Here is a 27,602-nt window from a genome sequence, read left to right as displayed (position 1 = left end):
AGAATGGTGCATGTATTTTACTATGTAGAATAGAAAATGTTCATATATAAACAATAGACAATAGGTGCAGGAGTGGGCCATTTGGCCATTCAATGTGATCATGGCTGAGTACTACGTTCCTGTAGAAGACTCTCTCTAACTTCTACAGGTGCACAGTAGAGAGCATGCTGACCAGTTGCATCGTGGCTTGGTTCGGCAATTTGAGCGCCCTGGAGAGGAAAAGACTACAAAAAGTAGTAAACACTGTCCAGTCCATCATCGGCTCTGTCCATCTTCCATCGAGGGGATTTATCGCAGTCGCTGCCTCAAAAAAGGCTGGCAGTATCATCAAAGACCTAAACCATCCTGGCCACACACTCATCTCCCTGCTACCTTCAGGTAGAAGGTACAGGAGCCTGAAGACTGCAACAACCAGGTTCAGGAATAGCTACTTCCCCACAGCCATCAGGCTATTAAACCTGGCTCGGACAAAACTCTGATTATTAATAACCACTTTCTGCTATTTGCACTTTATCAGTTTATTTATTCATGTGTGTATATATTTATATCATGGTATATGGACACATTTATCTGTTTTGTAGTAAATGCCTACTATTTTCTGTGTGCTTAAGCAAAGCAAGAATTTCATTGTCCTATACAGGGACACATGACAATAAACTCACTTGAACTCACTTGAACTTGAACTTGAACTTGCCTTCTCTCCATATCCCCTGACTCCGCTATCTTTAAGAGCCCTATCTAGCTCTCTCTTGAAAGTATCCAGAGAACTGGCCTCCACCACCCTCTGAGGCAGAGAATTCCACAAACTCACAAAGTGGAAAAAGTGTTTCCTCATCTTCGTTCTAAATGGCTTACCCCTTATTCTTAAACTGTGGCCCCTGGTTCTGGACTCCCCAACATCAGAAACGTGTTTCCTGCCTCTAGCGTGTCCAAACCCTAAATAATCTTATATGTTCCAATAAGATTCCTTCTCATCCTTCTAAATTCCAGAGTATACAAGCCCAGCCGCTCCATTCTCTCAACATATGACAGTCCCGCCATCCCGGGAATTAACCTTGTGAACCTACGCTGCACTCCCTTAATAGCAAGAAATTGACGCAAGAAATTACTTTTAATGGAAGCCTAGAAGTACTGATCTACATCATCACCACCAAACAATTTTGATTGCGGCTTGATTTATTTTAATATTAATGTTTGATTCAGTTAAAGGGTGGCATTTCTTTCAGTAATAATCCGTTTGGTAACCTTTCCAGTCATTAAAAAAAAATTACACAAATTTAGATTTCTTGAAGTCGCTCGTCACGTTAATTTTGTTTTGCATCTTCCATCAGTTTCCTTGACAGTAGTTTACTGCTGTGACTGACTTGCTTATCTTGCAACTTACCTACAAGCAAAGGTAAATTGATCAGTTGTCCATGCGCACTTTCTGCATTTTGAAATTTCATTCTCAAAGTTAATTGGGTGATTGCTACTATACAATTTATTGTCAACACGGCTCCATTATTGTGTAAATTTAAATAATTACTCAGGAGATTTACAAGGAAGTTTCTTCATTTGTTACTGATTTAAAATTAATACATTAGGACTTTAATTGGAATGAAGCAATATTAAAAAATTATTTTTGAAGTTGTATGCAAGAAATTGTCATGTGCCATTTCAAGTGCACAACCTCATGCATATAACTTTCCTGTGTCTCGAATAACTCAATGGAAGAAGGCCTCAGCTTTCCCTTTTCTGAGAGGGAACAGGGAACAGGGAATAAAAACTCTGTGTTTATTCCATCCCAATGGACACCGCATCCATTGCACTGTTTTCATTCACCGAGCCTGTAGGTTTCAACCCATGTTATGCTGTTGCCATGTGTAAGGCCAATAGTGTTTGTTTAATATTTTTGTAGCATTATTGGTATATATCCATTCTTTTGTCCAGCAGTACTTATCTTTGTCAAAGGTGAGGCTGAGCTTTTGAGTGCTGATTTAAACTTAAATTGGAAAATTGCAACCTATTTTACCTGACATGTATTTTTAACAAATACCACTGCAAGCTCAGACTCATTTACTGACTAATGGCCACTCATCAATACGGAACCAAGTCATGTTAAACTTAATGGCTTAATTTCCCTTCTACTAATTAGATTTTCAGCTGTGGAGTTAAACCAGCTGGAAGCATTGTCCTCTTTTGGGAATGCTTAATTGCTTTGCTTTCCTTATAGGCCACATTTGTTTTTATTTTGAAATATACTTATATTAGTATTTTAATCCATCACTGCTTTAGGATTTGCAAGAGATTCCAATTTCATTTCCTTCCAGGAACTTTTTGCACAAGTACATTCATCATAGACAGTTTTTATAACTGATTTATGAGGGATCTTGAAACCCTATAGGAATCTTTGGGGGATGGGATATGGAACTATAAAAGCTCGTAAATTACCATAAATCAATTTCATTTGAAATAGTGCACAAAATATAGTGAGTTGCTGAAGGCAATGTTATGCTGAATCATTTTCTATTATTATGGCAGAGCAACAAATCAGACCTTGGGTGAATTTCTGCATTGGTTCTTCTGGGATTTCCATCAGAATTTTGGTGGAAAAACCACAAAAAACTGCAAAATGCCATTTACAGTATTTTCCCGTGGCTTCTATGGCCTTCGCAACAAAGTAATGGAAGAAATGCAAGAGTTGAACATTTAGCTGCAGCTTGAAAACAGTGTGACGGTCAAGACGGGGTAATCTTTCCCGTCAGAGCTTGAGTGTTGAGAGGGAAACCTATATCAGTGAGGGGTGGGACAACAGCTGGACTCAGGTGGGGCAGATGGACTCAGGTGGGGGAGAAAATAGATGGAGAGAGCGACAGAGGGTGGGAGCGGATATGTGTTAATAAGTAAAGAGCCTTCTCAAATACAAATTTGATCTGCACCTACATCTAGTATTGTGGCCATTATTTGGGTCTAATCATGAAACAGTCTAACTATAATGGCGAAACGACAAGTGCAACTAATCTGGATATAGATCGTCCACATTTCCTTGTACAGCTCAATCAATTGTTCTGATGCGTTATCAAGAGAAATCTAACTAACTGTTGTTTTTGGCAAAAAAATACTGGACTAGAATGCATCAGTGCAATTGTTGCTGAAATAGATTAGATGATTTTAGCAAGGAAAATAATGGGGATTTTGAGGTTTTTCAAAACAATTGTTCCAAAGAACTGCTGATTGACTAGCCCTCCCTTAATATATTAGACAATACATTGAAAAATGATCCATAAAAATGTCTGCATGGGTTAAGTGCATTAGCTGCCTGGACTCCGCATAATGGATGTCGGTGACTGTGTAATTTAATTCCGTAAACTTAATATTTTGCCTTTTGACTTTCTATACCAGATGTAACAATTATATAAATTATATTTGATCAAATTTTTATTATTGAATGTGGTCAGGTTACAGATATGCTTTCAAGTATGCCTAATAGCTTGATAAATGTAACATAAGATTACATGGTTTAGTAATAAAATGCGCGTGTACACTCATTTGTTTGCTGGCATCATTTTAATGCTGATTTCCAAAGCACTAAAAATAGAGATTTTCAATGAAAATCAAGATTTTAAAATCTGCATGTCTACTGTTTATAAATATCCCAAAAGAACACATTTAATGGAAATAAAAATAAATGAATAAATTATATTATGCTCCTGGATACACTGGTTTGCAGAAGATTCTTTGATAACACAAATTAAGTTTAGTGGAAACCTGAAGCTGACTCAGTACAGAGGATGCAGTTACTCAAACATGTACGTGGTGGAGAACTGCCTCTCAGTTCCAGAGGTACTGGCTGAGGCCCGGAGCAGATACTGCTATACTGACAGCTGAATGCCTTGCTTGTATACCAATCCAGGCAACTAACATCAATAAAAACCACGTCCTATCTGTTTTAATGTTATGTTTCCTTACTGTAAACTACCCCATTACAGCTTCAAAACTAACCAACAGACGCTTTACAATCGTGACTTGGGTTCAGCCATCTTTATTCAGGATCCATCTTGAGTACACAGATGGCGCTATTCCCATAACACTATCCTTCGCACATTTAAAAGGGAAGGATTCTAAGGGGAAATAATTGGATGTGTGACATCTTGTAATAAAGGTGAGTTTACCCGCCAAAGATTTAAAAAAGCAAATGTTACCAAATGAATAAATTAACAAATAAATTGCTAACATTTGTTGTAATTTGGTATAAGTATATTTTCTTGGCATCACTTCCCCCAGCTTGCTTTTCTGTATTAAGTATCGGAGGGATGTAATTAAAACATTTGGTTGCTTAATCAACGGGAATCTTGAAAGTAACAAGAGACAGGTGAAAATAGAGGGTTGATAATGTCAGTTAATATGTCTATTGGCCTCTGCAGTCCATCTGTTTTTTTTTTTTTATGTACTGTTAAGTGCATGTTTTGGGTGCAGTTTATATATTATTTTTAGCTGTGTATATGTGGGGGGGTGGGGGAAACTTTTAAATCTCTTCCCTGTACGGGGACCCGATCTTTCCCTGTCGGGTCTCCATTGTTATTGGGGCCTAGCACCGTGGAGCGGCCTCCAACTGGAATTGACCTGGTGCTCCAGTCGCAGAGCCAGTGGACTCACCATCTGGTGGCCGACTTCGGAGCGTGGAGAGCTGTGATGGCGCTTGGATGCGACCCGACTTCGGAGCATTGGAGGCTCCAGCCGCAGGCCTTGTGGATGGTGACATCAGGAGCTCACGGGTCCCTGATGGGAGACCGCTTTTCGGAGCTCCCGCAATGGCAACTTCTCCCGCCCGAATCGCGGTGTTAAAAACGACCTGGAGAGGGGCCTTACATAGCCCGGCGCGGCTTCAATGGCCACGGGACTTACCATCGCTTGCTGGGGGCTTTAATATCGGAAGAATAGAGAACAAGGGAGGGACAAGATTTTGCCGTCCATCACAGTGAGGAGGTGTTTGGAGATTCACTATGATGGATGTTTATGTAAATTGTGTTAATTGTGTGTCTTGGTTTTTTTTTCCTTCTTGTTTGTATGACTGCAGAAACGTAATTTTGTTTCAATTTAGGTTCAAATGACAATAAATGTTATTCTATTCTATTCTATGGGAGCTGTAAGATGAGGTTAAGTGGACAGAAAATTAGAATGAATTAAGGGAAATGGCCTCCTGAACAAGATAGTGAATAAATCAGAAAGAAAGAAGATGGAATACAAAGCGAAAATGACAGTAAGATGCATTGGTGTAGTTGGAAGACTGCAGACAGAAGGGGACCGTGTAGGCACAGATGATCTTGTAATTAGAGTTTAAGATTAGTCTGGAGGGGTTCACGAGAGATTAGCTTAAGGAGTGTTGAAAAATCTACCAAGTCAGGGTTTACACACTGACCTTTGTACTTATCGTTGTAAGAGGAATCCCTAGTAAAATGTAACTAAACACTGTTAAAGCTAATTTTATGTCCTAATGGCCTATTTCTTCTATATTAATGATGAAAGTAACCATTTATTTTATAATCTGTATGTTTCTGGTGTCTGCACTGGTTTAGCAATTGTATTTTCACATGTGGCTCAGAAGGTCTTGGGTTCAAACTCCATTTTAAGGCTTTAACATGTAATCTTCTATAAATACATCGGCGTAGTACCAGTGGACTGTTATCTTTAACAAAATATATTAAATTATTTTTGTTTTCTTACTGAGTCACGGAGTCATACTGCATGGAAACAGGATCTTCGGCCCAACCCGTCCATGCCGACCAGTATGCCCCATCTAAGTTAGTCCCATTTGCCCGTGTTTGGCCCATAGCCCTCTAAACCATGGGTCGGCAACCTTGTTCTGCATAGGGGCCAGGACGCATGTCTGTGAGCGGATGGCGGGCCACATCTATCACATGTACACATGGATCCCGCCCCTTCGAGGACGCCACTCATACTCGCTAGTCCCCAGCCTATTGACAACCCCGATCCCGACCAAAGATCATCGCGCGGATCTTTAATCCCGACAGTGAAGCCCAGACGCAGAAGGTGCGTGGTCATGCCGGCGGCTTTGCGCAGGATGCGGTACACCTAGAGCTCGATGCTCGGCCGCCAGAGCAGGCCTCCTTGCATCACCGCGCCTGGGCGCTGCGGCCTCGGGCCCGGGAGGTACCGGAGCTGATGGTCGGATAATTACGGGGAAAAAAACATGCCTGCGGGCCGGATGATTTTGGCTTATGGGCCGCATTCAGCCCGGGGGGCTGTAGGTTGCCAACACTTGCTCTAAACCTTTCCTATCCATATCTTTCAAGTATCTTTCAAATGTTGTTTTAGAATCTAGCTAAACTACCCCTCTGCACCTCATTCCATATACCCACCACCCTGAGTGAAAAAGTTGCCCCTCAGGTTCCTAATATATCTTGCCCCTCTCACCTTAAACCTATGTGCTCTGGTTCTTGATTCCTTTATCCTGGGTAAAAGATTCTGTGCATTCACCCAATCTATTTTCCTCATTATTTTATACACCCACATAAGATCAACCCTCAGCCTCCTGCATTCCAAGGAATAAAGTCCTAACCTGTCCAACCTATCTATAGCCCAGGCCATCAAGTCCTGGCAACATCCTCGTAAATCTTCTCTGCACTCCTTCCAGCTCTGTGAAGTGAAATTATGTTATGGCACCCATCAGAGTTAGTGTTCTGGCAGGTAATTTTCCCACAAAACTGTTATCTAAAAATGTAATTGTTAATTTATCTACATTGATTGCTGCGATGTTTTGTACCTCGACAGTAATTATACCTAAGGCACATTTCTGGAAAACTGACTGTGATTTTTTTTTTTGTTATGTGAAACTATGTCAACTGCATGTGTCAGGAAACATAAGTTGGCAGCAAATGTTGATTTATTTACTTTTTACACAAATTCCATGAGATCAAATTTCATTCCATATCTCACTTTTTTTTAATGGTGATTTATGAATTCTCTAAAAGCAAATTTCTGTAACCCAAATCGTCATAACACAGGGGTTGCCTACTCTAATGCACTACTTTTTTATGTGATGGTAAGTGCTGGTTTGGTGTACTAGCACCTCGAAAATGCATTCATTCAATGCAAACACATTCGAAAATTGATTAATTTTGAAAAAGTAATTAATCATGAATCACTTTGCTCTGATTAAAATTATTAATTTTCAAAGTAGAATTTTTGTCATTTTCAAATTAATGCTCATTCTTTCTTTGCGTGTACCTTTATTTCACAAATGTCAACCTACTTTAGACTATCATTAGGTAAAATGTTAAAAAAACAAAATTAGAAATAGAAAACAAAATACTTGTGCTATAACTCCAGGATAAGCTCTCAACTAAGAAAGCCAAGCCCAAAGCCCAAGAAAGCCAAGCCCAAAGTATTATCTAACTATCTAACTAAATATACCAACTTACAATAAATAACTGTGTATGCAAATAAAAGCTACCCACATAAACATCTTTCAGATTCAACTGAGCCAGGAGGAATTGTCATGAGTGCTTTCTACACTTTTTCACATGTACTCTGGTGTTTTGATGTGCTTTCCAGGACAGCCATTTTGTGCTTCACTACCTTCAAAATGTCTTGTGGGTTTGAATATGACACCACTGGTTTTGGCATTCTTGATGTCGACACTTTTGGCCAAAGTTGCAACCGGAATTCTGTCTAAATCTGCAATAATAAATTTGGGTTTTTTCTGTTGACTTCTTGAAATGCAAAATAATTGTTCCCTGATTTGTGCAGGATGGAATGCCAACTGACTTATTTGAAGACACTAGGTCAAATTTGAAGGCATGTTTGTGTTCCAGATGATATTTGAATGATGATGGGCTGATATTTGAAATATTTCACAATACTTGGACTTGCTATCGTTTTTGATCACAAGGAAGTTGTGTCAAACGTCCGACTTCTTCCCCTGAAAATCAATCCACTTATTCGACATTTTACTGTTCAAAATTTTCTGAAACATTTAACTGATTATGTTTATGTTTTTGCTCAGTTTTACTGGATAAACTGCCTGAAAAGTTGTCAAACATTTATTGACGAAGCAAGGAATTCTCATACCCTTCTATTCTAGTACTAGCTCTAGAAAAGAGAGAGTTTAGGAATTTAGTCATTTTATCAATTAATCATGGGTGATTAATCATTAATCACTTCTTTCGAAAAATTGATTAATTAGAGCAGCCTTATCTGTGGTCATGCAGAGTCCTATATAAATGTATGTCCTTTTGATGATATGTGTATTTGGATGGTAATTTAGTGCCAAGAACCTTTACTTTTTTGTAAGATCACAGTCATCTGATTAAGACACAGTCATCATAAATTGAACAAGAGTCACATAAGCAGGAATACTAGAATAATGATGCAAAAGCAATTGTATTGGCTTGGGTATTCCTGTAAATGTGTTCCGACTAAAGGTCATCAACTTGAAATGTTATTTATGTTTTTCTGTCCACAGTAAATGCCTGGGCCTGTTGATTAATTCAATGATTTTCTGTTTATTTCACATAAACATAACTTTCTACAGTAGTAGACACCGAATGAACATACAGTAGAAAACCACAGATATATACAAAATTCTGGAGTAACTCAGCGGGACAGGCAGCATCTCTGAAGAGATGGAATGGGTGACGTTTCAGGTTGAGACCCTTTTTCAGACTGATGTCAGGGGAGTGTGCGGTACACAGATAAAATGTAGTCTGAGACAGTAAGACTGGTAGGAGGACTGGAAAGGGGGAGGGGATGGACAGAGAGGGAAAGCAAGGGCTATTTGAAGTTAGAAAAGTCATTCTGAAGAAGGGTCTCCCATTCCTTCTCTCCATAAATGCTTCCAGCATTTTGTGTCTATCTTCGATTTAAACCAGCAACTGCAGTTATTTCCTGCACATCGAAAACCACAGCATTAGACCAGGCCTTTCGGACCACAATGTCTACGCCAAACATGAGCCAAATTAAGCTATTATCCTCTGCTTGTATGTGATCCATATTCCTCCATTCCCTGCATATCTATGTGCCTATTCTAAACCCTCTTAAATGCCTCATTAAATATTATCTGGCTCATTACTCCGATAATTTCTGCTAAGTTACTTTTTTATCATTAGTCGGTCATTGTGGTTTCAAATTATCGTATTGATTTTTCTCTATTGTGCATCTTTTATTCTTGAAAGAAGCTTATAACATTGGTGTAGGATTTTAAGTTGAAAGCTTCCATATATTATTCAGGAGAAAGGATCAATCTGAATCGGGGTCATCATACAGCTTTGTTGAAAACAGATTCTAGAGAATATTTTCAAATCAACGTAACAAACATTTAAAAACATTTCAGTAATGAAGTTAAGTGGCAGCAGCTTCATTGCGCTGATGTATAAAATTTGAAATAATTTAATTTTTCATCTCCATTGTGAGAATTGATAAACATTCTTATAGAGCCTTGATTTGATAGGAACATTAAAAAAAAACCCTGCAAAAACTGGAATAAAAGCACACAATGCGGGAAATGCATGGCAGATCAGGCAGCAACTTCAGAGAGAACAATAGTTAACATTTAAGGTTGATGATCTTCAATTTGTTCACAACTGAGAGATTCCTAGATTTGATAGGATTGCGCAGTGTGACATTTAAACTAATTGGCCATTTTTTTAATTAACATACTTTCACAAAACACAATGCAAATTATCAATTTCAGCCTTGATAAAGTGTTTACCTATTTTTTCTCATTGGACTATGGCCGTTATTGTCATAGTCATAATTTATTGGCCATCCCTGATTAATATAGAGATGGTGATAAAGAGCTGCTTACTTGAAGATTATGGTGCCCAGAAATAGGGGGACTATGTATAAACACAGTTGTAATTTTCTACATGATGAAAACAAAATGTATAAAAATTGTCTTTAATAAAATCTGACAATGTGCACTTTAACCACAAGTGATTTTTTTCTGTTACAAATCTCAAATTGTGGAGTACAGAGGCGATTAATAAATGATGGGTCTTTGTCCCAAACATGGAGGGCAATGTATGACCTTGCACAGTCCTTGCATGTACTGGGGAATGAGCACCTTGCAGAACAGATCTTCTGCCTCAAGATCCCTTGTCTCTTGCACTTAAGGTACAGTTGTTCTTGCTATATGGCCCAGATGTAGTCATCAATCAGGTACCTGGCTCTTGTCAACTGTGGGACTCTGAATTCGTATAGTATTTAAATGTTCCAAGGCATGGGTTATGTTTATATGACATTAAAATTTGTGGTACAGTGGAAGGTGAAGTACCTTGTCCATGGGTGCAATGCACTCATGAAATGAAATGAAATGAAATGAAATGATTCAATTTATTGTCATTGTCAGTGTACAGTATGAGATAGTCTCGATGAAAGGAGCGGGCAACAACTACAGAATGACTTTCACAGTCACTGAAACCCGAACAAGACTCACCAGCTGTCAAATGAAAAGTTCTATTTTATCTTAACAATCAATTTCTCCCATTCATTTTTATGAGGGAACTATACATAGAACATAAATCAGAACAGCCCAGGAACAGACCCTTTAGCCGCAATATCTGTGCTGAACGTGATGCCAAGTTAAACTATCTGCTCTGCCTACACAAGATCCAACATATCATCCCAACTCTTATACTCAATGCTCCGACCGATTAATGCATCGGGAAATTACCTCTAAATCGTTAAGACAGGAAACTACCTCTGCCTGCGTGACCTGCATAAACACTTGTACACTTGAACTCAATTAAAACAAAAATGCTGGAGAAACTCATTAATTCAGGCAACTTTGGTGGAGAATGGAAGAGTTATTGTTTAATTCTTGGGTTTAAATTTACATGTACAGTGAATTGTCACAGGTACAGTGAAAAGCTTTGTTATGCATGCTATCTAAACAGATCAGGTTTACCGTACATAAATACAATCAAGTGCAATCAAGTCGAACTCAAATACAATTGATAAGTGGGAGGTTATGTTAAAGTTGTACAGGACATTGGGGAGGCCACATCTGGAGAATTATATTCAGTTTTAGTCACCCTGTTATAGGTAATATGTTGTTCAGCTGGAAAACGTGCAGAAAAGATTCACTAGGATGTTAACATAGAAAATAGGTGCAGGAGGAGGCCATTTGGCCCTTGGAGCCAGCACCATCATTCATTGTGATCATGGCTGATCATCCACAATCAGTAATATCCCTTGATTCCGCTAGTCCCTAGAGCTCTATCTAACTCTCTTTTAAATTCATCCAGTAAATTGGCCTCTACTGCTTTCCGTGGCAGAGAGCTCCATAAATTCACAATTCTGGGTGAAAAAGTTTTTTCTCATCTCAGTTTTAAATGGCCTCCCCTTTATTCTTAGACTGGAGACCCTGGTTCCCCCAACATTGGGAACATTTTTCCTGCATCTAGCTTGTCCAGTCCTTTTATAATTGTATACGTTTCTATAAAAATCCCTCTCATCCTTCTGAATTCCAGTGAATACAAGCCCAATCTTTCCAATCTATCCTCATATGACGGTCCCGCCATCCCGGGGATTAACCTCGTGAACCTACGCTGCACTGCCTCAATAGTAAGGATGTCTTGCCTCAAATTAGGAGACCAAAACTGCACTCAATACTCCAAATGTGGTCTCACCAGGGCCCTGTACAACTGCAGAAGGGCCTCTTTACTCCTATACTCAAATCCTCCTATACTCAAGGGCCTGAGTTATAGGGAGAGGTTGAGTACGCTGGGACTTTATTCCTTGGAGCGCAGGAGAATGAGGGGTGATCTTATAGAGGTGTTTAAGATGATGAGAAGATTAGATAGGGTAAACACCAGACTTGGGGAATCAAGAACCAGAGGACATAGGGTTCAGGTGAGTGGGGGAAGTTTTAATAATACAATGAGGGGCAACTATTTTACACAAATGGTGGTGGGTGGAAGGAGCTACCAGAGGAGGTAGTTGAGGCATTTAGATAGGTAAATGGATTGGATAGGTTTGGAGGAACATGGACCAAACGCAGGCAGGTGGGACTAGTGTAGATGGTTCATGCAGGTCAGTGTGGAAAAGTTGGGCTGAAGGGCATGTTTCTACACTGTGGGACTCTGACTATTCCTTATATTCATGATTTAAATGTGAATCCAAGTGGCATGGTTAATAAGTTTATTAATGACATTAAAATTTGTGGTACAGTGGAAGGTGAAGTAGCTTATGCATGATTACAATGGGGTCCTGATCAATTGGGCTAATGGCCAAGGAATGGTTGATGGAGATTAAATCATTTTAATTAAATGCGAGGTGTAGCATGGACGATGGGGCCGAAGGGCTTGTTGCTGTGCTTTGAGGTTTGCGGCTCTATAACCAAAATGATAAAAGTCAGAGTAGTTTTGTAAAATCAAAATTTCATCCATTCTTACTGATTAACGTACTTTCTTGTTCAAAAGATTGTTTTACTGCGTTGCTCTTGTTGTTTAGTTTATTGTCACATGTACCGAGTTACAGTGATAAGCTTTTGTTGCATGCTAACCAGTCAGCGGAAAGACAATATATGATTCGAGGGTCACCAATGAGGTAGATAGTAGTTCAGGATTGCTCTCTAGTTGTGGTAGGATGATTCAGGTATCCAATAACAGCTGGGAAGAAGCTGTCCCTGAATCTGGAGGTGTACATTTTCACACTTATATACCTTTTGCCTGATGGGAGATGGGAGAAGAGGGAGTGGCCAGGGTGCAACTCGACCTTGATTATGCTGCTGGCCTTGCTGAGGCAGCGTGAGGTATAAATTGAGTCAATAGAAGGGAGGTTGGATTGTGTGATGGTCTGGTCTGTGTCCACAAATCACTGCATTTTCTTGAGTCTTGGATGGAGCTGTTCTGAAACCAAGCTGTGAGGCATCCTGGTAAATTGCTTTCTATGACCCTTTGACTGACCCAACGATTCTATTTCCAGCGTGCATTTTTCATGCTTTTCACTTGAGCTTCAACTTTTTAAAATAAGATAGAGAGAGCTGCATAATTGTGCTTTATTTCCATTTCATGACATCACCCCTAAAGGGCAGGGTTACATCATGTCTGGAGAATTTGAAAAATCCTGAGACTATCTATGACTGTTGCTGCCCCGGTACTGGATGTTAGCTGCAGGTCACTCATTGCCTCAATCACAGTTTGCATCACAACAGATGTTCGACTGACTAAAACATCCAGATGGTTGTATTTTTTTTTAGTCTAGCTCATAGTTTTTTTGCCAAATGGATGGAGTCAAACATAGCTGCCATCATTTTGTTGCTCTTTTTTTAGTAAAAACAGATAAGCAAAAAAGATTCCTATTAATTAACATAGAAAGTACACAGGAGCAGGCCCTGCAGCCCACCATGTCTGCACTAAACCATGATGCCAATCTGCCAGCACAAGGTCCATATCCCCCTATTCCATGCTTGTTCATGTGTCTGTCTAAATGCTGCTTAAACATTGATCACAGATAAGAATTAGTCGTGGCATCTTGTTCAGCACAGACATTGTGGCCAGACGGGCTTGTTTCGGTGCCGTACTATTTTATGTTCTGTATTGCTTTCATATCTGTTTCAACTACTTCCCCAATCATGCATTTTGGGCATCTACCACCGTGTGTGAAAAAAAACCTTGCTTTAAATTTTCTTTTAAACTTTCACTCTCTCACCATTAAATCTGTGCCCTCACATAGAATCAGAGAGTCGTACAGCCAGGAAACAAGGCTTTCGAACCAACCTGTCCATGCAAACTGAGAAGCCCGATCGACGCTAGTCCCATTTGCTGCTCTATGTGCCATATCCCTTTAAACATTGCCTTTCCAAGTACCTGTCTACGTGTCTTTTAACTGATGCTATAGAATCTGTCTCAACTACCTTCTCTGGCATCTTGTTTCATATACTCACCATTTTCAGTGAAAAAAGTTGCCCGTCAGGTTTGTTTTACATCTTGTCCCTCTCATATTTTTGATGTTTCTATCCTGGCAAAAAGATTCTGACCATTTACCCTATCGATGTCTCTCATAATTTCACACATTTATATCAGGTCGTCCCCTCAATCTAATACAAGCCAGCAAAACAATCTAACTTTTTCTAGCTAATCCTCTTCATTTCAGATACCAACTTCTACTGCATCTTCTCCAAACCTCCACACTCTTCCTGTAAAACAGCAGACAGAACTGCACTGAATATCGCACAGTCAAAGTTGTATACAGCTGCAGCATGACTTGACAATTTTTAAGTTAATTGCTGTATGCCTTCTCTATCACCCTATCCACTTATCGTGCCACTTCCAAGGTACTATGGACTGGCACTCCAGTATCTTGCCAAATACTCCACCTCACACTTGCCTGGATTAAATTCTATCTGCTATTTCACCACCAAATTTTCACTTGATCTATATCCTGCTGTCTCCTTTGGAAGAAACATTCTTCCTGCATCTAGCCTGTCCAATCCTTTAAGAATTTTACATCAGTGGGTATGAGTCACACACAGGGCCTGACTGGGTAAGGGCAGCAGATTTATTGAAAGATATTAATGATCTAAGTAGTTTTTTATAATAATCCACCAGCTTTGTGGTTATGAAGTCTCACTTTTGATATTTACTTAATTGCTTGATTTGTGTAAATACCCCATAGTGGGATTCAAATGTGTCTTTGTTTCAATAGCCTTGGTCTTCAGATCAATAGTCTTGACTTCTGGCAGTTAGTCCAATGACACACAATCAAGGTATCACACCACATGCTGAAAACCGATGTGCACAGGTTCATATTTCTCATATTTATCTGATATTTCCTTAAGAAATTGAAGGAGGCCAGTCATTGTGACTGACTTGAATTTCTGTTCCTCATTTAAGTAAATGCCAGAGATCCTTCATCAGTGATCTCAGTGTATATTTCCAACAGTTTATCAGATAATAGCAGAAAATCCATATAAGTTTGTCAACTTTATTATCTCTTGTCTATTCTTGGGCCATCCTGCTGTGTTGCGAATTTGATGATCTAATCTGTTTTATGAGCATCACGTAAATACATTCTTATGTGGATAAAACAAATGTCTGAGACATGGTAGCAAGACTTCATGCGATTTGTTTCTTTTGGATAACTGTCAATTATAAATCTTTCAAAGTTAGCTAAAGAAACTTAAGATATTGGAGCATTTATTATTTTAAAACAGAGTCTGTACTGGGCAAGGCATTTCAGAAGGGTGATGTTGAGAATCCACTTACTTGGTGGGTCGGCGGTGGAGAGAATTAAGGGCCTGTCCCATGGTACGAGGTAATTCAAGAGCTCTCCCGAGTTTAAAAAAAAAACAAACTCTTGGTAAGCACGTAGAATGTACGTAGCGGGTACGTCGGAGCTCGGGACGTCTCTTAGCGGCTCGTAGGGCAGGTACTCGGGAAACGCAGTAAGCTCGTGAAAACTCGTAAAGATTTTTCAACATGTTGAAAAATATCCACGAGAGCCCGAGTACCTATGAGCGGCTATTACCATAATTCTCCGAGTTCGAATCAGGGGAAACTCGGGAGAACTCTTGAATTAGCTCGTACTGTGTGACAGGCCCTTTAGCAGCTTCAAATTCCTGGGTGTTAACATCTCTGATGATCGTACTGGCGCAGCACAGGATATATTCACAAAGAAGGCACCTATACTTTCTTAGAAGTGTTTAGGGATTTAACATGCTGAGGTAGGATTGTGATTGCGCAGTCAGTTCAAGGACCAGAGACCTTTAGCTGTTCCTGAACCTGGTGGTGTGCAACTTTGCTCTCCTGTTCCTCCTGACTGATGGTAGGCACAGCCCAGATGATGGGGATCCTTCATGATAGATGCCGCCACATGATGCAGTGCCTCATGCAGATGCTTTCAATGGTAGAGAGGGCTGCGCCTGTGATGGGCCAGATTCTTGCGTCCTCTGCATTGGAGTTGCCATATTAGGCTATGGTGCAACCAGAAAATAGTTTCTGAAGAAGTTTCTTTGCGTATTCAGTGACATGCCTCTTGCACTTGCATTGACGTTTTCTATTTGTGTCTTTATACTATTGTCTTGTTTTAGCACACTTTCTTTTCAATGTCTTGTAGAATTTGTGTAATTTATGTATAATTTTTTTTGTGTGTTGTTTGAGTCTACATGCCTGTGCTAGCAAGATTTTCATTATACCTATACCTCACTTCTACATACGAAAATAAACTTGACATGATTTGAAGTTTATTTAAATCTGTTGCTCTTCAATTTATACAAAAAAGTTTTAGATAATTTATTGATGTGCTGCTCATTGTCATTTGTAGAGATCTACATTATCTGGTATAATCTTATTCCGTTACCCAAGTAATAAAATATTACTCTTGCAGAAATCTACCATCCATTGGTAATAGTCCACCATGTCAGATTTTGTTTTATAAAGTTATGCTAGTCTGTGAAAGCTGATGCTTCCAGTCTGCATGTGTGAAATATTGCATTTTAAAACGTTCTAACGTTGAAATGAAAATAATTTCCTTCTTCAGCTATCTTTCCTGTTTATATTCTGCACTGATAATTTGTTGCACTTAAGTTTCTGCATAAGAAGGCTGTCAGTAAAAAAGTTAACTTTTTGAAATTATTGCCTGAATTTTGATTAGAAAAGAGACCTTTACTAAAGATGAATGATTCAAGGTATTCATCTTTATAAATGACTGCCAGTAGTGAAATTCCCAATTTCAAACCAAAAATGAACAAAGATTTTAAAACATTTTCCACCATTATCTTTCTGCATTAAAATACCATCTATTAAATAGGTAGATGCTGATGACCATTATAATGATGACCACCTTTGAGAAAACAGAATTTATGATGGATTTGTGGTTTTTTGAGACATGAAAAACAGTTTACCCTGTTCTTAATGGTACAGCTGCATAGATACACATTGGTAATCCTTCCTTGACCTTTCCTTGAACACCCAATATACCCTGTGAGAAAGTAGAGAACTAGGACACTCATTTATTTGCATTATAATAAAAAAATCTGGTTATGCTCTCGACCTTTAGATGAACTAACTTCAAGCAAATAATAAAAGCAAAAACATTTTTTCAGTATTTGACATATAAAATGAGATCAATGATAAACTTAAAGGAGTTCTGCTTTCATTGCAGATCAAGAAGCGACAACACGATGTGGTGGGATTCTTAGAGTCTAACAAGATTGAATTTGAAGAGATTGATATAACAATGTTGGAAGACCAGAGATTGTGGATGTACCACAACATCCCTCAGGAGAACCAGCCTGCTCAAGGAAACCCACTCCCGCCTCAGATATTCAACAATGATGCCTATTGTGGAGTAAGTAGCAAGTCGTGCTCCTAGCGTCTAGACACTGTTAAATAAAATTACAGTCACTGTTTTGAATCTGTAGATTCAGGTTCAAAGTGATGGTCGACTTCAAGATACTAGCTTTGCTTTGCTTTTACTTTTAAACATTTTTTTTGTTATAATTTCTTTCCAATTTACAGTAATGCTTGAGGGTTTTGCCATATGTTGAAGTTGCATTCGCAAAATGGGGAAGACCACTAAAAAAAAATAATATTTGTATTTTAACAAAAGAGACATTCAATCATTATTTTCTGTAAGGAAGGACCACACATTGCAAAAGATGGTCATTTAGGATCTTTCTGAAAGAATTATTCAATTAGCTTACCTCCTCTGCTTTTTCCTGTCAGTTCTGCAGCTTCTTTATCAGGGACACTTTATTCCTCCTGTTTACCATTTAGCGACCTCATGGTCTGTCACCTTTCTGCTGCAACTATAAATGTTTTTTCAGTGAAATGGTATTGGAAGGTTACCGACCTAAAAATATGATTGGACTAATGTTAATGTCAACTCGTTGGCCTCAACATTCATATTCATCCATCAGGCACTGAGCTTTGTGTCAATTGAGCTTGCACCATCCTTGATTATTCCATCTTTTCCAAGCTATGGATTGTTGTAGTATCCTTTTAGTTGTTACTATTACTTTACTGGCAGCTTTTATGGTCAAAAGTTAAAAAAAACTGCAAATGTTGCATATCTAAATTAAGCCAGTCAATACTCATCAGGTCTGGGAGCATCTGTGGAGAGCGACACAAAGGTAACTTTAAATATCCCCAAAGGATCAGAGAGAGGTGAGCTCCAATGGGGTAGACAAATTCATCTCATACACAGTTGTGTAGAGGCAGCAAAAAGCATTACACAAATGCAAATGTTTTCTTTATTTTTCTTTCGTTCTGTCACTATTACAGGACACAAATAATGAACCAAATCACCTTGGGCGAGGCTGCAAATATCTATTGGTTATTCCTAAAGAATACTCTAGGAAGGTTGTAATAGTGCTCCACACTATAACAAAAATGCAATTGTACTGGAGAAAAGTTCAGAGGAGATTCACTAGGATGTTGCCTTGGATAGAGCTTTCTAGTTATGAGAAGAGGCTCGATCCCTGGAATGAAGAAGAGAGTGGTGTGGCAGAATCACAAACAGCATTTAAGAAATGTCTGGATGAGCATTTGAATGACTTAAGGATTGAAGGCCACAGGTCAAGGGCTGGAAGATATAATTAATATGGATGGTTGCCCAGTAATGTGATGGGACGTGTGGCCTGTTTCCATGCTGCATGACTTTATGACTCCACGAGAAGCCATATTTTAAAAAAATAAAAAAATTATTGTATAAAAAATTCCATATGTAGATCATCACCTTCTTTATTATATAAATATGATATAGCTAAGAATTTTGCTGACCTATGGCATTAGAATTGAATTCTTACAAACATCACTCGCACACACCAATATATCATTGGTCTCTTAAGATTCATGATTGGAAAGCTCTGTGCAACGTATGACTATTTTAAATAACAATTACCAGAAAAGAGATCCCACCAAAATTTGTAAAATGACTCCAACCATGCCAATTGTGTTTCGATCCTATTGAATTCAACATTAGATTTGCAATGAGCATTTGGATTTGTTATTCAAATGCATGCAGCTTTTCTGTAGGGGTATAGGAGTGACATGGCAACAGATAATTCTGGAAACAGAAGAGACTTGATCATTTTTCTTGCTTGGTGATAAGTGTGGCATGTGACCTCCTGGGAGACTATTTGGTGGTGAGATCTGACCTCACTAAAAACATAATTGAAAGTTTGTTAAAAACAAGGCTCCAAAACTGATCTAGGAAAATTAGGCACTTCTTTCCCTGTTTTTATTTTGCAGTTTCATCAAGTTTACTCAAACCTTGGAAGGGAAAGTATACATTACGGAATTGTATCCTAATCGTAATATACAATTAAGCAGAGCATTTAAGAGCTAATCAATGTACATCAGTCATCTCTTGGGACTGTTTTTTAATATGTTTCCAAAAATAAAATGTTGGGTCGATACAGTTCAAGAGCTTTGGCATCATGAACAAGGAGTATATCAATTCTTTCCTTTCTGGCTTGGCAAGCAATACATATATCCATCTCTGAAACACATTAGAATTAAAAAAAAAAACCCATTAAGAGCACTGTATGTTTGGAAATTATTGTACATAACTCTTGTTTAGGGCAGCACATCAGTCAGATTTCAGCACAAAACATCTGTGCTAAACTCTGCCAGTTTCAAAGAACAAGAAGTAAATCATAGTAAAGAGAGACCCATAACATGTGAACTCCAACAAAATTGAAAATTCAGGAAAAACTCAACATCAGGCAGTTTTTGTGGAGAGAGAAGCAGAGTTAACATTTCAGATTTATGATCTATGATCTTTCACCAGAATATTTCCAGTTCTGTAGAATATACTGACTGATATGACATACTGATTGAGAAAACCAGCTATTACATCCCAAGTATTTATGCTCCACACAATGCACTACGTTTCGCCGGTCTATTTGTTGTAGTCATTGAGTCATACAGCATGGAAACAGGCCCTTCAACCCAACTCGTCCATGCCATTCAAGATGCTCCATCCAAGTTAGTCTAATTTGCCTGCATTTGGCCCATATACTTCGAAACATTTCCTATTGTCTATTTAATCCTCCATGATTATTATATTAGTTTTGTTCCATGCATCTCGAATCGCTGATTTATACCTTGTCTTGCACTAGGTAGACACCCAACTCAGCGGGAAAGGCAGCATCTCTGGAGAGAAGGAATGGGTGACGTTTCGGGTCGAGACCTTTCTTCAGACTGATGTCAGGGGAGTGGGCGGGACAGAGATAGAATGTAGTCGGAGACAGTAAAATTGGTGGGAGAAGGGGGAGGGGATGGAGAGAGAGAGAAAGCAAGGGCTATCTGAAGTTAGATAAGTCAATGTTCATACCACTGGAGTGTAAACTACCCAAGCAAAATATGAGGTGCTGTTCCTCCAATTTAAGCTGGGCCTCACTCTGACCCAGGACAGAAAGGTCAGATTGGGTATGGAAGGGGGAATTATGAGCAACCGGGAGATCAGGTAGGTTAAGGCACTGAGCGGAGGTGTTCAGCGAAACGATTGCCGAGCCTGCGCTTGGTCTTGCCGATGTACAGGAGTTGGCACCTGGAACAGCAGATACAGTAGATGAGGTTGCAGGAGGTGCCAGTGAACCTCTGCCTCACCTGAAAAGACTGTTGGGGTCCTTTATGGAGTCGAGAGGGAGGTAAAGGAACAGGTGTTGCATCTCCTGCAGTTGCAGGGGAAAGTACCTGGGAGGGGATGGTTTGGGTGGGAAGGGACGAGTTGACCAGGGAGTTGCAGAGGGAATGGTCTCTGCGGAAAACATAAAGGGTGGAGATGGGAAGATGTGGCCAGTACCATTCCTTCTCTCCAGAGAAGCTGCCTGTCCCACACTCCAGCATTTTGTGTCTATCCTTGATTTAAACCAGCATCTGCAGTTCTTTCCTACACATGTCTTGCACTACTACTGTTTACCAGCCCATAGACAATTCCTACCAATGTTTGCTGTTTCTTGGCAACACCAAACTGATTCTACTTCTGAATGAAGATCCTTTCAACCTACTGTCTTATCCCATTCTTTATTATCAGGTCTAATTTGCCTTTGTCATCTGAGAGTTCAGTATCTGAGAATATTTAATTCTGAGCCTTGGGTATTTTGCAACCATGTATCTGTCAGAAAAAGTTGGAAATATTTAGCAGAGCTGACAGCATCAGTGGGAAGATAAGCAGTTAACATTTTGGATCTGGGACACCTCGTAAGAACCTTTTATCCTGGACCAAAGATGAAGGGTTTTTATTTCGGGTTTTCAGCATCTGCAGATTTAAATTTTATTTCTCATTCTTCATAATAGATATTAGTTTCGATCTATTTGTTCCTACCTTTACACAAATTTTGCATGCAGAACCTTCAGTTTTCTGCTTGTACTTTTTTTCCTGTTTTGGGTCTACTTGGAGGGGAATGTTATTTTTGAATGGATTGTACTTTCCTGGCAATCTAGTTGCATTTTGTCATCCCCATTGCTATTTTGGCCTTTCTATTTAACTTTCTAAGCTTCCCCTCCCCAGCACACTCACCCGCCCCCACTATTTAATTGCAAACATTTGCTGCTGTCCTAGTTATTGAATTTGCACGAGCACTGGTTCCAGACTAACTAAAGTAAATCCTGACCCAATGGACCAGCTTCCTCCTTCTCCAAAGTTGGCACCAGTTCCCCATGATTTTGAAACTGTTTCTTTCATGCTGAACTTTGAGCCACACATTTAGTTCTCCGAACTTATTCACCCGATGCTAATTTGAATTCAGGTAGTAATCCAAAGATTGTTTCCTCTGTGGTTCTGTTTTTTTCATTTGCACCTTGAGGCCTCTTAATCCTCCAGAAAAGAAACCTATTTTGCCTTATTTACTGTATGTCGATGGTGCGCACAAGGGCAACAACATCTGGACCTTGGCCCTGTCATTCAAAGCTCCCCACTCTTCCCAAGAGGATGTTTTCTACCTGGTTACTGGGCAGGCAGTCCAACCTTGAGGATATGCTCATGGCTACAGAGAACAATATCTATCTCCCAGGTTTTGCAAACCCTTGAACTAGACTGCATTCTATTATCTTTCTCACTCCCTCAGTCAAGTGGCCTTTTGTATCCAGGAAATGCAATTGGTTGCTCATCCACTCAGCAGTATTCTTCACATAGACAGCAAGAAGAACATACCTAAGTGTTGGATCTAAGACACTTTCAGTTCCGTCTTTTGAATCCTCATGCAGCCTCACTCACAATCATATCCAACTATACCTTTTCATTGACCAATTCTACAGTCCTTAATCTAAGGGGTGTGCCTGACCCCAGAACAAAGCATTCAGGTACTTCCTAATGCATCATGGTGCCCAAATATTAGGTTCCAGCTTTGATCCAAAATTCCTTGAGCTGTGGTCATGGTTGCCATGGATCTCAGTGGTTATAATCAATTGTGATAAAATACACATGCAGCTCATCATTAGCTCTGTGATGCTTATTTTAATTCCATTGCTGTCCTTATAGGTTCTGAATGCCCTATAAGGCCTTTGAAATGCCTTATAGATCCAGCAACAGGGTACCAAATTAATGCATCTTCCCAGCAGTCATATTGTCAAATCTGCCCACCAAATTTTCATTGAGTAGAATAGTAAGATTAAACGAGAACTTACCAGTTTGAAGTTTGATCTGTATTTTATGAGGAGGAACGTTGAGGGAATACATGAAAGAAACCCGCTTACGACGCATGCGTGTCATCCTTCAAAGCAGCGGTGTGAGGTCACAGATACCCTATATTGACCTAAAATAGCAAGATTATCAAAGAGATACCAGCTCAAGATTTGACCCTATGAGGGTGGGAGCGGAGGGCATGTATTCCCTCAACGTTCCTCCTCATAAAATACAGATCAAACTTCAAACTGGTAAGTTCTCGTTTAATCTTACTATTTTACTTCGGAGTCACGTGAGGGACTCCATGAAAGATTTCAAAGCTCTGTGACCTCATGCCGTGGAAACGAGTCCATGCTTCACAACTGCCTTGGTAGTTAGAGAGAAATTGTTAATTATATTCAAAGCATTCATACCAATTATTTAATGGAAATGATAAATAATATCGAATTAATTGAAATCATAACCCTGTATTCTTCAGGGATAAATTATCATACAGAACTTAAAATTGGTCCCCGAAAACACGTTCCCATACTGCTAACTGGTTTGTTAACATTTCTGAAACGTATTCTCCAACAACCATCCTGCAATCCTGATGATTTGGTCCATGTATACATCAAGGCGTTTTGCTGCAGATGTAGCTGCAGCCCTGGTGGGGTGAAAATTAAATATGTTATTGTCCACTCCCGCCTATCAGACCATTTCGCGGTGGCAGAAATATGGGATATGAGTTACACTCTATGGTACAGTATCTTAAAGCTGATTAAACGCCAATTCCTTGCCTCTGATAGCCTTTTTTCTTACTGTATAACAAAACCGTACTTTACTATACAGAGGCATTGTCCTCCGGGTAGGCCATCAATTCTATGACCTGCCCCGCTAATCCTGGCCTATTTTGTTTAATAATACGGTCCTGGATCACAAACCTCAATCTTCGTGCCGCAATAGTGAAGCCATCCAGTCTTACTTTTAGCAATAACTGGAGCTTATACACTATGACTAGCGCTATCAGCATACCATTTCTAGTTAGTTATCCAGATTTAATGCTGTAGCCGGCGACCAATTCCTTAGCAAGATCAAAGCCACACTTACATTCCAAATATAGTTATGTTACTGTTTCTTGCCATTAATAACTTGACAATGCACTTTCGGCATTATTCACAGTGCTGAAACACAGTCCTCGATATTGCAGGCTGGTAAGCAACTGTAGCACCCCCGGAACATCCTTATTTCTGTGGTCCAGAAAGTTATCATGGCAGTAATTAGTCCATTTTAATAGGACCTAAATACTGTTATAGAGTAGACCTTCTTCGTGCTGCTGTGATCATGTCCACAGTTCTATCGATAGCCCCATGTCCCATAGCGGTGTTATAGAGTCTACAACCTACTAAATCAATATTTACTATGACATGGATAGCTATCCTCAGTTACTGGATGCACCAGCAACTTAGGACTACGGCTATCGTTATACATAGTTCCAGCACCATGTCCTGTACCCCGGGAAAACCATAGTTGGGTAAGCCAATCAGGTACTAAGACATCCCCAATGCCGATTCCTGTTGAATGTCCCTTCGTACCCCAAATTTATAACTAGACAAGGAGGTAATACATAAATGGAAACCCCTCCCGTAGTGCAGTGAAAAACAGCATCTGTAGCTTCTGCCTCAGGATCTGGTATCAATGATACATACCTCGGTAACTGGTGATTTAACCCCGGATGCAATTCTAATATCCGGCCTTACCTACTTTACTGATTTTAGCAAATACCATCTATCCAACATCCATTTAGTACTTCCAATAATTTTTCGTGGCCTGGTGTCTGCCACTGATTTAGTATCCCTGGTAGATATGTAGCCCATAACCAAATATTCCTTTGGACACACCATTCCCAACTTTAATTTGCCAATTCATCACAAGCTGGTGATATCTTTCCACCCATATGACTTAAATATGCCATCACCGAGGTATTATCTATCTACCATCTAGCATGCTGCATTTTCATTCTTGAGCAATAAGCTTTTTGCCCATGAAATGCACTTAACATTTCTAACCCTTAGTGTTATGTAGGTTAGCTTCTTATATATTCCATCTCCCCCATAGCTCGAGATGGTATCAGTTGTACCATAACCAATTGCACTGGCGTCTGTTTGTAATAGCACAGACGGGTTGTGAATAACTATTGGGTTTGGAGCAATACTTAACATTGTGTTCCCCACATTGTAATTCTTTTATAGCTTCTATCATTTTTCCCATTGGCCAAAATAAATGACCTCTATAATATATGCACCCATAAAACTCTGTGGCTTTCCATATTAGTAAAGTCATTAACATATTAAATGTGTTAATGGTGTCAATTTTGACTTAAGTGGATGGATAATGAATCCCAGCTGTTCAAACAATTGTTTAGTGGCAACCACTGGCTAACATGCCGATTCATAAGTTATTCCCACAATAAGGATATCATCCAACTATACCATTACTCTATGATTTTGGTGTTGCAGCAGTCCCAACGCTGGTTTAAAATATTTCCCCCTGTTGGATATTGAGTAGCAAGGATCTTAAAGATTAATACTTGCCATACAGTAGCCTGCTGAACACTAAGTCTTTAGCACTGCTAAAAATATCCATTTTTAAAATGAATATATTGCACAACATTGTGAAGTATTGATAATCCATAATAATACGGCAACCCCCATCTTTCTTATTTCTAATAAAGATATTTTAGACAAATCCTGTTGTTCAGGTTTGGTTTATTCCATTACCAGCATGTATATCTGTCCGGTATATGTTGTACTGGAGGGTTTGTTTGTGTAGAAACTCTATCAGATATCCCTTAAAACTGCTAAGGATATATCTGTCCATAGATATATTACACCACGCTTCAACATGAAGTTGCAATATCCCTCCAACTTCCGTGCTCCCTATTAATGCTGGAGCCCCAAATTCACCTACCTCCATGGTATTGGTGGTAACCAAGTTATTTTTCTTGGTTTCATATGCGGTTGTGGAGAGCCTAATGGTTAATGTTACTTATGCATCTTCCACAGTGGTCGTCCCGGCCCAAACCCTAAACAGGACGCTGCTGCTGGGTACCTCTGCCCAATTCTTTGTAGTATAATACAAAAACACTACCTCTCTTAGGATGCACATGAGGTTAATGTCTTCCCCAGATAACCTTTGGATGCTTTAATCAGCCCCAAAGTGAAGCCTCCTCGCCAATTCTTTACCTGTTTAGACAGGTCTCCCCCCCCCAAATAACGGGGTGTATAGCCCTTTGCTTACATAGTATAGCGAACTAGGGTCTAGAGCTGGCTTAATGGCCCTTCAAACTGCACATTCCAAAAAAAAATAGTGCTAATGGCATCCTTGTGGTCACTAATATTGTACACCTTATTTAACATGCGGGCCAAAGCTGTTATGCCCGCCATGAGACCTTTCAGAGTATTACGGATTTTCCCAACTCCTAACGGCCTTCCCAACATGTCTGCAAATGCACCTGTGACAATGGCTACATTAAGAGCACCACAATATTCCGGGGTATAGAAGCCTTGCCAATACTTCAGCAAAATATTAGCTTGAAGTTGATGGGTGGACACACAGTCCTTCAATACTCACAGCCATCCTCTCGCAATCATTCTCCGTGAGTTCTGCTGGCAGTACTGCTCATCATGTTCGGCAGGTTGTTTTCCCCCCCTTCAATAGGGGACAGTGGCTCCATCACCTGCTCAGGCTTTACCCCGTCAGACCTTCCATACCCTCCTAAGAGGCGTCCGACATTTCATGCAGCCCATATGGGAAACTGCTGTGGGACTTATATTATTATTTGCCCACTGTGGCTACCTCCAATCCCGGAGCCTGCCAATATGGAGAATTTTACTCCAGCAAACCGCTCCAGCCGACTTACATGCTCTCGGGCACTAGTCGTCGCGGGTGCTTAATATATGGGACCGCTCCTGCCGACCTTGGTGCTCTCGGGCACTAGTCGCACGCGGTATATCCCACAGCCCGTCCCCATGCCTACGGGCACTGGACCGTTCCCCATGGTCCTGGTCCTCACGGGCACCTCTACCCATTTAGGGTGAAGTTTGGCACTCGCTCCCATCTGGGAGATGCTGGTGCCGACATTTATAGCTGGCTGCTGCTGGTCATTAAACAACAGCCCTTCAGCTCTATACTGACATCAGTAGCTGGCTCCCTGCTGTTCAGCATCCCACCAGTAACGACCTGTGGCTGTGGCCTGCCTTCCTTAGGTGGCTCCCTGCTGTTCAGCAACACACCAGTCTCTTCAGAAATACAGCAAGCACTCTGGAAAAAGCACCAAAAAAGGTAAGGGAAATTTGTTCTTACCTGTACTGGTTTTCAGCCTGCCGTTTTCGGAGGAACGTCCTTCCTCCCGCAGCCCCACGGACCCCGTAGCACAGGTCCATGGGCTGCTGTTCCCGATGTCAGCTCTCTCTCTCTCCCCGGGTGGTGCAGCTGCTTTAATCAGCTGCGGAGCGCCGAACGACTGCGTCTAAAAATAGACCCGACTTGGTCTAGAAACTCCCCGGGCCGTGTAGCTTAGTTTCCCGCCCGGCAGCAGTGTCTTGCCGGTGCGGGGAGCAACGTCGGGCACAGCTGTTCTGTGCTAAAAATAGCCGTTTGGGAATCCTCTCAGGAGGGTTCGCGCTAACGGCTGCTGCTGGCTGGTTCTGGCTGCAACCTTTCTACAGTCTCCCTCCAGCTCCTGCAGCTTCTTGTATTTCCTACCTGCAAGGTAAGTGCTAAAATTTTGCAGTCTCTTACCTGCTTCTTTGCCTTTCTCTCTAGGGAGACGTCGTCTCCCACTTCTGACTCCTTCAATGCGTGTATGCGATATGACACGCATGCGTCGTAAGCGGGTTTCTTTCATGGAGTCCCTCACGTGACTCCGAAGTAAAATCTGGAACAGATTCATCAATTCCATTTGGCTCAGATTGAGATGGAGAAATGTCAGGTCATGGATATTTGTTAGTTTTTTCCAGCTTAATTAAACACTTTTAATCATTTTG

The 27,602-nt window shown here is 40.1% G+C and overlaps 1 protein-coding gene across 2 annotated transcripts in view; it reads left to right on the top strand.

Moving 5' to 3' along the window:
• The window catches only part of sh3bgrl2 (SH3 domain binding glutamate-rich protein like 2), a 90,643-nt gene that overhangs the window by 27,085 nt on the left and 35,956 nt on the right, over positions 1 to 27,602 (top strand). For both annotated transcript variants that reach the window (XM_055636082.1, XM_055636083.1), the window contains exon 3: positions 17,107 to 17,292. In XM_055636082.1, coding sequence (XP_055492057.1) covers positions 17,107 to 17,292 — 186 coding nt within the window. The remainder of the gene's footprint in view (positions 1 to 17,106; positions 17,293 to 27,602) is intronic.

The sequence above is a fragment of the Leucoraja erinacea genome, chromosome 5, assembly GCF_028641065.1.
Source record: "Leucoraja erinacea ecotype New England chromosome 5, Leri_hhj_1, whole genome shotgun sequence".
Taxonomy (NCBI): Eukaryota; Metazoa; Chordata; class Chondrichthyes; order Rajiformes; family Rajidae; genus Leucoraja; species Leucoraja erinaceus.
Note: the sequence above shows the minus strand (reverse complement) of the source record. Positions and strands in the feature narration are given on the sequence as shown.